Here is a 12272-nt window from a genome sequence, read left to right on the forward strand (position 1 = left end):
GTATGTGCCACTATACCTTCTTTGTGTCTTCCTTTGCAGTCCCCTCTGTACCTAAATCCTGTTTTCTTGTTACTTTACACTCTCCCCGAGCATCTGCACGCTTATGATTCCTAAACATTGCCCGTATGTTTCTCCTGAGAGCCACAGCTCTATGTCCAGCTCTGCCAGGCACGTCCACCACTCACCCCAGGTGAGCAGCTCAGTATCTTCCTTGATTCCCCCTCACCTGGCACATCAAACTCATCACTAAGCCCTATCAATTCCACCTCGTATTTTTCAACTCTCCCCACTTATCTCCGTTCCTCCTTTGCCAACTCAGGCCACCATATTGCTCGTTTAGACGACTGAAACTGCTCACCAAGTCTCTCCCCCAGCAGGTGTACACCACCGCCAGGGTGAAGGCTCTATTCCACAGCCAGAGCCATTTTTCTAAATGACAAGCCCGTCGTGCCATCCCATTGCACAGCTCCCCACTGACCTCTAAACTCTTTAACTTAAGTTTAAAAGCCCTTTCACGATCTGCCTCCTGCTTCTCCCCCAGCCGAATATTTTACCACAGTCCCTCCCTGGAGCTCCTGTGCTTTAGCCATGCTGCAGTATTTGCAGTTCTTGACTGCATCTCTGGACCCCACGCCTCAGCACATGCTCTGCCTTCTGATGAGAACGTTCTTTCTGGAGTGAGCTCTGCTTACCCTTCTGGACTCACGTATCATAGATACCACCGCGTCAAGCAGCCCCCACAACTCATGGTACCCGCTCTTCTACTGTCACATGACCTAGAAACTGTCCCTTCACTTTTTCTCAGGGTGTCCATAAAGTCTTTTTTTTTTTTTTTTGTGGTATGCGGGCCTCTCCTGTTGCGGAGCACAGGCTCCGGACGCGCAGGCTCAGCGGCCATGGCTCACGGGCCCAGCCGCTCCATGGCATGTGGGATCTTCCCGGACCGGGGCACGAACCCGTGTCCCCTGCATTGGCAGGCGGACCCTCCACCACTGCACCACCAGGGAAGCCCCATAAAGCCTTAATAGAGGTTTTTTGTTTTTTTTTTTTTACAGATTGTAGATGTTCTTGATGATCTTATATACATACACCTATGTCTCTAGACTTATGGACACCCTGTATGTCCCTCATTAGACTGTAAGTTCCATCAGGGTAGGGACTGTGCCTATCTGTTTCATGGTCACATTAACAACATACATGGGCTCTCGAACAATATTATATCTGGTAACATATATAAACTATCTGATGAACAGACAGCATTGTATGACACTTTGGGAATTTTTCCCACTGATGTAAGCTATTTAGCAAAAGCAGAAAAACAATCTTGTCATCTTTCTTCTATGACAGTATTTATCTGAACATTAGCATTCAAGCTAAAAAACAATACACATCTGTGAACTCTGGTTTGGGTAAGGCAATCTGATGCTAATACTTCAAATATTCAATACATTTTATAAGAAGAAGTAAAGGCAGAACAGGTGGAGATAATTCAAGTTCCATAAAGATAATTCTGGATGCCAACGCCATTAGTTAGAAAATAAAAATTACTGGTATCTTATCAATTCAACATCAGTAGCTGAGGAATGGTGACAGGAATGATTCTAAACAATGTAACAAAGCAGTCTAGGTGAACACTCAGCCAAAGATACTTTAAAAAAATGAATTCTATGTTACACCTGGCCTTGAGAGAGCTATTTCTCCCCGCTCCAACAGCAAATACTCCCAACCATTTTTTTTTAAACCAAAGAATAACTATCAAGTATTTCGAGCACTGGTTAATACTTACAGCAAAGGGCCTTTTGCAGTCTTCGGAGTTTCATGGCAGTCCTATAAGCCGAGAACCTGACATTATTCAGGTCAGCTGAAGAAAAAAGGGGGAAAACAAAGATCATTTGTTATTTTCTCAAAAGGCACAGATAAACTCCCAATAATTTGCCAACAACAACAACAAGAGGCTAGGGGGAAAAAATCTCTTGTATATGCCCCAATTTTGGAAAGGTGAATTTCTGTCAATATGGGGAAAGAAAAAAAAATGTCTTTTTGCTCTTTGACAATCAGGAAAGCTAAGTTCTGTGAGGGCGACAGTGGCATAGCCTGCAGGGAGCTCATATAGTCCTTGTGCCCAAGAGGGAAAAGAAGGACAGGTATTTCTTTTTTCTAGACTGTAATCTTGGTTCTATTGTAGTGAATCTTTGCTACACAAGGTGAAAGAGAACAGGGAAAATTTCCCTGAAACAGCTATGAGAACTTAGCAAACAATCAAGTGGCAACATAACATGGTTTTCTGATTATCAAAGTTATACATGCTCACTGTGGAAAACTTAGAAATTAAAGGAAAATATAAAATCAAGTAAACAAATCATCCGTAATCCCATTACGCAAAGATATGCACTGTTAACATTTTGAATATTTCTTACCCAACACAGGCGTGTGTCTCTGTGTGTGAGATGTATTTTAAAATTTAATTGGCACAGTTAACCCTCATTCCAGGTTTAGGGCCACCTGATCCCACAGGTTCCTTCTATTTAACTATTTTGCATTTATCTAGAAAGTAACTAATTCAGCAAACACAGGATAAAAGAGAGCTGGCTTAAAAAGAAGTCCACAAACTCACATGTGTGTACAAACACACGTACTAATTGGAAGTTTTTGCTCAAAAATTTGGATGCAAGCTAAACATACAAAAATGATACTAGGGTTTCCCTGGTGGCACAGTGGTTGAGAGTCCGCCTGGCGATGCAGGGGACGCAGGTTTGTGCCCCGGTCCGGGAAGATCCCACATGCCGCGGAGCGGCTGGGCCCGTGAGCCACGGCCGCTGAGCCTGCGCGTCCGGAGCCTGTGCTCCGCAACGGGAGAGGCCACGACAGTGAGAGGCCCGCGTACCGCAAAAAAAAAAAAAAAGATACTAGATGTCAACAAGAAAAGTTGCGAATCCGTATCAGAATGGATATTTGTTTCTGTACATATTCTGTACTAATGAACATACTGCTATTCTAAAAGAGATTAAAATAAGTAAAATAAAACTGGGACTAAAATAAACATTTAGCTTTATATTCTAAGGTGCAATCATTCTAATATTCTGCACGGATTAACAGCTCAACAATTTCCGCTACAGTGGTTTCTACTGTCACCTGTCTATCAAGCGCCAACTCACCTCACCTAGCAGAAATCTATATTTAGATGATGCCCTCACTCAATTTTGCGTAAGCCTTGATATACGCCAAGATATATTTCTTTTCTTGCATTTTTGTGTATTGATGTTTCATAAACCCAGCTCCAAAAAGCTCCTTGAAGACAAGTACCCTGTCCCCTACTTCTGTCGCTATTTCCCAGTGACTTAACATACAACTGCTCTCTGAAAAAGCAGGTCTAATACAGCTCAGGGACTGACTGACAAACTGAATGAATATATGAACAAAAGAATGAAAAAAAGAAAAAATATACTGGCAAACATGACTAACTGCCATAATCAAACGGCACCCACAGAACCAATTCTAATTGGAGGTTAAGAAAGGGAAATAATTTAATCCATATCCAAGTTGCTTCGGTCAACATTATTAGATTGATGGCCTTTGCAGAGACCAAATATAACAACCTAAATTGAAATTAGGGGAAAGAAAAACAATGTCTGTAATTTACTTTAAAATTTTCAATGTAAAAACCAAAAAGACTGACAATACTAAATGTCGGCAAGGATGTGGAGCAACTGGAACTCTCAGACACTGTTGGTGGGAATATAAAATAGTACAACCACTTTGGAAAACCAGGTTAGCAATTTCTCATGAAATTAAACATACATCTATCTTATGACCCAAAATTCGACTCCTAGATATTCAGCCAAAAGAAATAAAAACATGCCCACAAAAAGATGTGTACGTGAATGCGCATAGTAGCTTTAATTCATAATACCCAAAAACTGGAAAGAAAACTAGAGTAGAATGAATAAACAAATTGTGGTGTAGTCACACAACAGGACACCACTCTGTAATAAAAAGGAACTAACTACTGATAAAGCAACATTGTGAGCTGATCTGAAAAACATTACCCTGGGTAAAAGTCAGGCACAAAGAGTAAAAAAAAAAAAAAAAAAAAAAAAAATACTGCTTGATTCCACTTATATGAAATTCTTGAAGAGGTAAATCTCACCCATACTCTGACAGAAGGCAGATAGATGGTAGCTGGGAGTGGGGACGGGGTGGGTAACTAATTGAAAGGAACACAGGGGTATTTTTTAGGTGATTGAAATGTTATATATCTTGATTGATATGAAGGTTATTTGAGTGCATACGTCTGGCAAAAACTCAAAAACTGTACACTTAAAATGGGTACATTTTATTGTGTTTAAAGTATGCCTCAATAAAGTAGATTTTAAGAGTTAGAAAAACCCTCACAGGGACCGCACAATATGAAGTATGTGTGTGTTAGCTTAGCTACATTGCAGAGGTGGTCAGTTGTCTTAATCAGGAAAGCACACTCCAGGGGTGGTTGGCTAGCAATTAATCAAAAAGCCTCACTCCAGAGCCGCCACTGGTAAGTGCTTCAGCTATATTTAGCTCTTGTTACACCTAAAATCCTATTAATACACCTAGTATCCAAATTAATGTTGGATGGGCTTGTGTTAGTGATATTAGTGGTTTACAAAATACCAGGACTGTTGAAAAGGGTTGAGAATAGAAACATTCCCTGCCCTTACATTAACAGGGCGTGGGAAGAATCTAGCAGGCCCTCCACCTTTAAAAATGGTGCCCTAGGCCGGATTCCAAAATCTCCAGCTGTAGTTCACCGGATTCTTGGTTGCCTGCATTCAGTTAGATGGCTGACAAAATCCTGCTGTTACAGCAGGGGTTTGCCAACTTGACCGTACACCAGAATCACCTGGAGGGCTAGTTAAAAATACACATTCCCAAGCCCCATGCTCAGATGTTCTGATTGCGCAGGCCTGGAGAGGGCCTGAGGATCTGCATCTCTAACAAGTTTCTAGGTGCTCCTGATGCTGCTGGTCCAGAGACCACACTTTGAGAACCACTGTGTTAAGGACTGTGGCAGGTGTGGATTGTGAGGCTCTCCCGCCAAGCACTCAAAAAGGCAGGGCTGTGACTTCACTGTGCCTTGGGCACAGGCTTTAAAACTGTTCTCTGCTCTGTGGCTAGTTAAGTGTTCATATGTGACAGAGCTTGTTCTGAGGCTTGCTTTCATTAAAAACCTGGTAGCCAAGATGTGGATAAGAAGGCAGCCCTCACCTATGTCTTAACCACGGGTGGCTACCAACACATACCTACCCCAGAGAACCTGGGCAGATCCTTTTTACCCAAATTATGATTCGAGGACCAACAGCACCAGCACCTCTTTGGACCTTGTTAGGAATGCAGAATCTCAGGCCCCATCCAGCTCTAAGAATCAGAATCAACATTTTAACAAGATCCCCAGGTAATTCGTATGCGCCTTCAAGTACAATGGAGTCTTTAATTGTACATTTTAATACAGTTTCTTGTTCCGTGTTGTTAAAGTGCAAGTATAAACTCTCTACCGAGACCTGTGTGGTCTATTGTTTTTGTCTTTCTACATTCCATTTTGTGGGCTTTTAGAGTATTTAATGACTATTACAGTCCATTAGACCAAAAACTCACCTCTGGGATATATTTGTGGGTCTCTTGTTTATGATGAATGCCAATAAAAGGTATTCAATAAGTTAAAAGTGTCTACTCTGTCCGATTTTCCTGGATCTATTCAGAATTCAGGACAAATGGTCTAAATGAGGTCAGAAGCCCCATCCAAGCCTCACAGTTCATATCAAGAATTGGTAAATTCCAGGAGCTAGAGATCCAAGTGGGAGAAGCAAGGGTGATCTATCTGATTCTTTCAGGGCGTGGTTCACGGTAGAATACTATCAGAGACAAGCATCTGGAACGTTCCTGCTCTAGCACTGCTCTCAGCTTCCCTGAAGCCGTTCAAACTTTCTTCCCTTTCACATCCTTCTAACTATGGCACATTCTACCTGGCGTTAATCCACTCTGACACCCTTTCAAGCATACCCCCAAACACAATGCAGAGAACAAGACTTCTGCCACCAGTTTTCTGTATACCACAGTCCAACCAATTATCAAACAGTGATTCAGGAAGAGCAAAAGAAAGTAGCAGGGAAAATGTCTAGTTTTCAACATAATGCAACAGAAGCCATACAAATTTACATCCAGTAAGCATCAGTGACTTGCAGCGGAGTTCTGGTGCCCTGAAAGTCCTACTCCAGAGGGTTAACCATCTGTGTTGTCTGAATCCGCCCTCTGGCTTACAGCTGGGAGAGAGAAGTCTCTGCAGCCTTGTGAAAATGTGTAGGATACACACTGAAACCTCAAGATGCGGTACAGCTGCGGACAATGTGACACTGTCCTGGGCTGAGGCTGGAGCTGACCTCGTAGCTAAAGTATGCATGCAGAATAAAGCTTCAAGCCCCATCCCCACCCCCCATGGGAGGCCGGCCTCCACCTTCCCTGGAAGCTGCCTTTCCAGGACTTTGGCCCAAGTTGTGATGAGCTCACTAGCTCTCACAACCGGAACTCAAGAGGCGTGAGACTATCCAAGAAACGAGTCACACGATGTTTGCATGGCAGCTGGTAGCGAGCGCACTTGGAAGGATAAACATGCTCAACTGTACATTCCTCTTCATGACTTGAATTATTTTATCCAGGGCTGGTTCTGGCCTAAAAATGGAGAAATCTAGAAACTTAAGGAACAAGGGGAAATATGACACCATCTACACTCTCAAGTTGAATCACCAGCTACTGACGTGATGGTCCATTTGACTTTTATTTTGAGGCACAAAACAAATAACAGCTTTTGCTGCACCTTTCTTTAGCCTATGAATTTCCCTTGACTTTGGTAAGAATTTCTGTTGCATGACTTTTACTTTCATTCTGTGGAAGGTAGTGGTGGAAGGTGTCAAATTCACCAGAAAAGAGGAATGACCGATCAAGTTTGAGCCATAAACCTACACATTGTTGGACTTGCTCTTGCAAAACGCCTGAAAAACGCCTCAGCATTTTAAAGTTATGGGAAATTTTGGAAAATATTATAGAAATAAAACATTAAGGCCCTTCATTTCAATTTTACAGCTGCTTTCTGCCTTTTAATCATACTTCAAAAATCCTGCTACCTATGACCGAACTGAGGTCTAGAATTTAAAACAAGGAGTATTCCGGTCCAGCTTTCCAATGGCTTGTGGACACTTTTTAGAAAGGCCCAAAGTTTCAGTATGTTTATCTATATTAGGTAGAAAGAATGACAATGACCCCATAAACGTAATGAGTGGAAAGAGCTGGATGGCTGAAGATTATCCCAACAGGTGAATTCGTGGTGTGGTCTTTGTTTCCTACCATCTCTATTTCCCAGCACAAATGTATTCCAAATCATTCAGGTGATCATGAGTGAAAAATAAAATCTAGAGGAAGTATGATTTTTGGGGGGTATAGTTCCAACTTCAGTGTTGGCATACAATGTGAATTAAACTACTAACACATGTCCATTTTAACAATTCTCCAAATTTTCTAAAGAAGCCACACAAGGCAGTCTCCCCCTACACTAATATAACATATAGAAAGCCAGTAGATTTTAAAATATTAATAACATATCTCTGATTCCCCAGCCTCACTCTTCCTATAGCGTTCTAATGGACTCTCCACAAGACAAGTATTATTCTTATCGGTTCAAACTCACTAGAACAGGCAAGAGCCACGGACAGGCCTTTATGAGGCTTGAGATAAACTGAGTAATTTAAACCAAGTCTGGCTTGAAAGCAAGTTAAGCCAAGATATCCAGGCTTCAGAAGCTTTAGAGTACAAAGTAGAATTGTGGGGAACTCCTGAAGAACTCTTCAATAATACGGAGGATTTCTGGAACGTATCTTTAAAGGATTAGCCGAGAGAGAGGAGGTACATTAACACATAACACTTGGTCTATAATTTTTTAGATGTATGTGAGGCCTTTTACAATCTACACTCATTAAAACCTCATCATCAATGCTGAGCTTTACTTAAATGGGGAAAAAAATAAACCTACGTAGAGATAAATAGGAATGACACATTCATACTTGTATGAACTGCAGAAAACTGAGTCTGTGCATTTATAATTACTATCCAGTTGTTTCCAGGTGTGCAACGGTATTACTTATTTGCTACCAGTTATTCTCTAGGATTCTTCTGAAAAATGAAGAGAAGCAAATAAAGTATCCAGGGTAGCACAAATGTGGAAGACTTAGAATTCAGAAAGAGAGACACAAACCAACCCAAACCAAAAATAAAACAATAGGGAAGTTCAACTGTGAAGTCAAAGAGAGCACCAAATCCTGACTGTGGGTTGTTCAAGGCCTTTCTGGCTCCCTCCTTTTGCTTGGCCTCCCTCAGCCCAATCTCACTACCTCTTAGCAACATTGTTCTCATGGAAGAGTTGAAATTCAAATTAGCTTTGCTTTCTTGTTTGCTGCTCCGGTAAAAGGTTTGTTGAGAAAGCAGTTTCTATAACAAGTGGCCAATGTAAAGTTCTGCGGGGAGGTGGGAGGGAGGCACCGTGTATCTTAAATACTATTTCTGGGCCTGAATTCTCCCCCAGATAATGGAGAGGTGACTCACGTGGACACTGCTGCACCATGTTCCTTCTACTTAAGCTTCAAATCAGAAAGGAACTGGGCTCTAATTCTCAAAGCCTTGTCCACCAAAAATATATATATAAAATAATATTAACGATTCAGAAAGACTCTTTAGGCAAAACTGGTTTATAGCTTTTTAAAAGACATCCACCAAATAAAAACAAACACAGAGATAGAACAGAGTACTGGTTACTAAAAGGCAAGGCAGGGAGGGGAAAATGGGTAAAGAAGGTCAACTCTATGGTGATGGAGGGAAACTAAATTTTTGGTAGTGAGCACACTGTAGTGTATACAGAAGTAGAAATATAATGTTGTACACCTGAAACTCATTTAATGTTATAAATCAATGTTACTCAAGGAAAAAAAAAATATATATATATATGTATTTTTTTTCTGCGGTACACAGGCCTCTCACTGTTGTGGCCTCTCCCGTTGCGGAGCACAGGCTCCGGACGTGTAGGCTCAGCGGCCATGGCTCATGGGCCCAGCCGCTCCACAGCATGTGGGATCTTCCCGGACCAGGGCACGAACCCGTGTCCCCTGCATTGGCAGGCGTACTCTCAACCACTGCGCCACCAGGGAAGCCCCAGGAAAAAATACTGTTAAAAAGACATCCATCTATTCATAATCCTTCCACCTATCTTTTCAATGCTTATCGAGAGTGAGCACATAGGGAAACACAGGCCAGGAAGGCCTCTCTGAGAAAGTGACATTTAAGCAAAGATCTGAAGGGTGATGGGAGTTAGCCAGGTGAAGAGTAGAAAGAGCAAAGCAAGATGAAAGGTCAGCATGTTCAAAAAAGGCTCGTAAGCAGAGAAGCGTGTAGACCATTAAGAATCCTAAGAAGGCCCAGACTGTTGAAATCTCAGAGCGCAAGGATGAAGAATGACCCCAGGTAGGCAGGGGGAGGCCCACTGTAGGGCCCTGCACTTCATGTTAAGGACTTAGGTCTTGGGACTTCCAGCTAAACATGGCAGATGGAACAGACTCGTTTATTTCTCATGTCAAACTACTAGGATGACAGAAAAAGAATTAAAAATGACATCTACCTAAAAGAAAAGAGACAAAACTGGAGAGGAGATGAGAAGAGACTCCAGTGTCTTGGAAGCTTGGAAGATGACCTGATGGTAGCTGATTCAGGAGAAACCCCAAGCCTCAATTCACGTGAGGGGAAGAGGGGCAGGTGGGGCACTAAGAAGAGGCATGTGCCCACTTACACAGCCAAGAAGTCCCAGAAATTAGAGGCCTCGGGTTCTTCGGGGGGCTGTGCTGTGGCTGAAAATGCAGGGAGCAGTTGCAAGTCTTTAGAGCCCTCAACACCTTTTCCCCTAGCCCATGAAGCCAAGGATGCAGCCAAGCATCCTAGCCACCCCTGGCTTCACCCTGACAGAAGGCTGGAGGGTTGATCTCAGAAGAAGCTGCACCAGACATGGAGGCATCAGAAGTAACTAAACCTGGGAGTGATGTAAGGCACCGAAAACAGAGGTATCAAGTGCCATGGCACTCGAAGAATGTAAATCCTTAACTTCATTCCGTACTCCCGAATTCCATATTGTGCCTTTTCTCCTTCGGTCAACTCTCTGAAAAAGCTATTCCACCTAAGCACTTCCTTCTTTGCCATCCTTAGGGTCAGAAGAAACATCAATCGGCAAGGTCTCTAAACTGGTCCTCTACCTCTGATCAGCCTTCCCTGTCATCTTCTTCACGCTCCAGTTAGAACCACACCAAATCAAGCCAATGCTCTTTCCTTCTGGTCTCCTCCATAACAAGAGACTAACAGGCACACAGTCCACTCTCATCACTGGGCTGAACGATATTATTGCCTTTCTCTGACTCAGGACCTTCAGTCACTGCTCTCCCGTGTGTTCCTTGAGCCTTAACACGGGCAACTCAACTAACCGACGCAACTATCAGAACTCCACAAACTTATAAAATTACCCCAGTCTCCTTCAACTCTCTTCTACACGTCATTAATTAACCATCCCTTCCACACTCTCTTCACAAATGAACACACATCCAAGATTCTCTAGGGCAGAGACAGTTTAAAGTTTACTCTGTATAATAAAGGGGAGACATTTTTAAATGATCAAATGTGACTTGATTTTCATACCTTTTACAATTTTTCATAGAACCAAATTCACAAACAGTTTTTAAAAATTTTGTGCCCTATCTGTCGGGGGCTGGAAAAACACACTTTCTTTGTAATAGGGTTGACACTACCTATTTCAAATCTACCATCCTTTCTCACAGTTGGGGAATCTGTGGTAAATCTATTTTCATGATAAAAATAAACAGCAGTAAATGTCCATTTCCTTTAATGCTAGCCTCACCTTTCAATGATTTCTCCGGTAACCACGGACCATCGGGCACAAACTGGCTGAATTTAGTCTGCAGACCTGTTTTTTGTTTTTGTTTGTTTGGTTGGTTTTGGCTCCCGTAATGGTTTTTTTAATTGTTGAATGATTTGCCAACACTTAAAAATCTGGAGACTTCCCATCGTCTTGCTTCTCTGGAAGAACCTAAAGACTCACCTTCTTGCATGTCAGTGGGGGAAGCTGAGGCCCAATTAGCCCCAAGAGAAGCTTTTCAGGTTGACCCACTTCCCACTCAGCCACCTCCAGTCACTTAAATGACCAGTTTGGCCCCAGGAGGCATTTCTTTTGGGAGTTCTGCCTCAGCCAGACCACTTCCTATTCTCCCCCCAAATTTACTTCCACCCTCTTTTTCATGTCTATGTCAAAGCTTTTACTGTCGAGTTCCTCCAATAACTAGCTGTTATCTGGCTTTCACTCAAATTACGCTGTGGAAACATTTCTTACTGGGTTTTCCAAACATTTTCCAGCTATTAATTCTTTGGACTCCACCATTTACTAATGCATTCAAACTAAAGGACTCTGCCACCAAAAATGTTGCCTCAGTACATTTACTTTTCCAGCACAAGAATATGGGAAGACAGGACCAAAACCCATAACTAGTCCACTGAGTGTATATCGTGAAGTGACCATTACTTATACATTTAAAAATCATCAATTCACATTTATCTAAGCACCTATTACGGGCCTAACTGTATACTAAGCTCAGGGGTTGAAGATTCAGGCTTCTAAAATACTGGGAAAAACACAAAGATAAATATTTCACTCACACAAAAATCAATACGTATTTTCTTTGCTTATGTGAGCAGAAACATACGCTGCAAAGAGCTGTGTATATATCAGATGCAAAAGTAGTTTCCAACACGACATAAACTACTCCAGTGAACATCTGTAAGGTTAATGGAACTGAAAATTTTCCATATAAGCCATGTTCTTTATGAAATAGTGATTAATTTCTACGTTAGCCCACAAAGGCTTAAGATTTATTTAAATACTCAATATACAATAAAAATAAAATCTATAGCAATACTGGTAAAAATGAATGATATAACTAACTAGAAGTAGCTTTATCTTTCATTCTTTTACTTGAGGAAGAAAAGATGAGAAAATGAGATGGAGACTTCTGGAAAGATCGTGTTGTGTTCAATATCACTGGCACCGAAGGGCAATAAATGTTGGTGCTCAATGGTTCGAATTGAATGAAATTCGGAAAGGAACTTCCCTACTTTTACCAGGTTTAAGCCGTTAGTGACACTGACAC

General features: G+C 41.9%; 1 protein-coding gene across 6 annotated transcripts in view; it reads right to left on the reverse strand.

Moving 5' to 3' along the window:
• Nucleotides 1–12272, reverse strand: part of DMD (dystrophin) — a 2064872-nt gene that overhangs the window by 111952 nt on the left and 1940648 nt on the right. For all 6 annotated transcript variants that reach the window (XM_082609524.1, XM_082609526.1, XM_082609525.1 and 3 more), the window contains one exon: nucleotides 1787–1861. In XM_082609524.1, the coding sequence (XP_082465650.1) occupies nucleotides 1787–1861 (75 nt within the window). The remainder of the gene's footprint in view (nucleotides 1–1786; nucleotides 1862–12272) is intronic.

This window comes from Mesoplodon mirus, assembly GCF_964341445.2.
Source record: "Mesoplodon mirus genome assembly, chromosome: X".
Taxonomy (NCBI): domain Eukaryota; kingdom Metazoa; phylum Chordata; class Mammalia; order Artiodactyla; family Ziphiidae; genus Mesoplodon; species Mesoplodon mirus.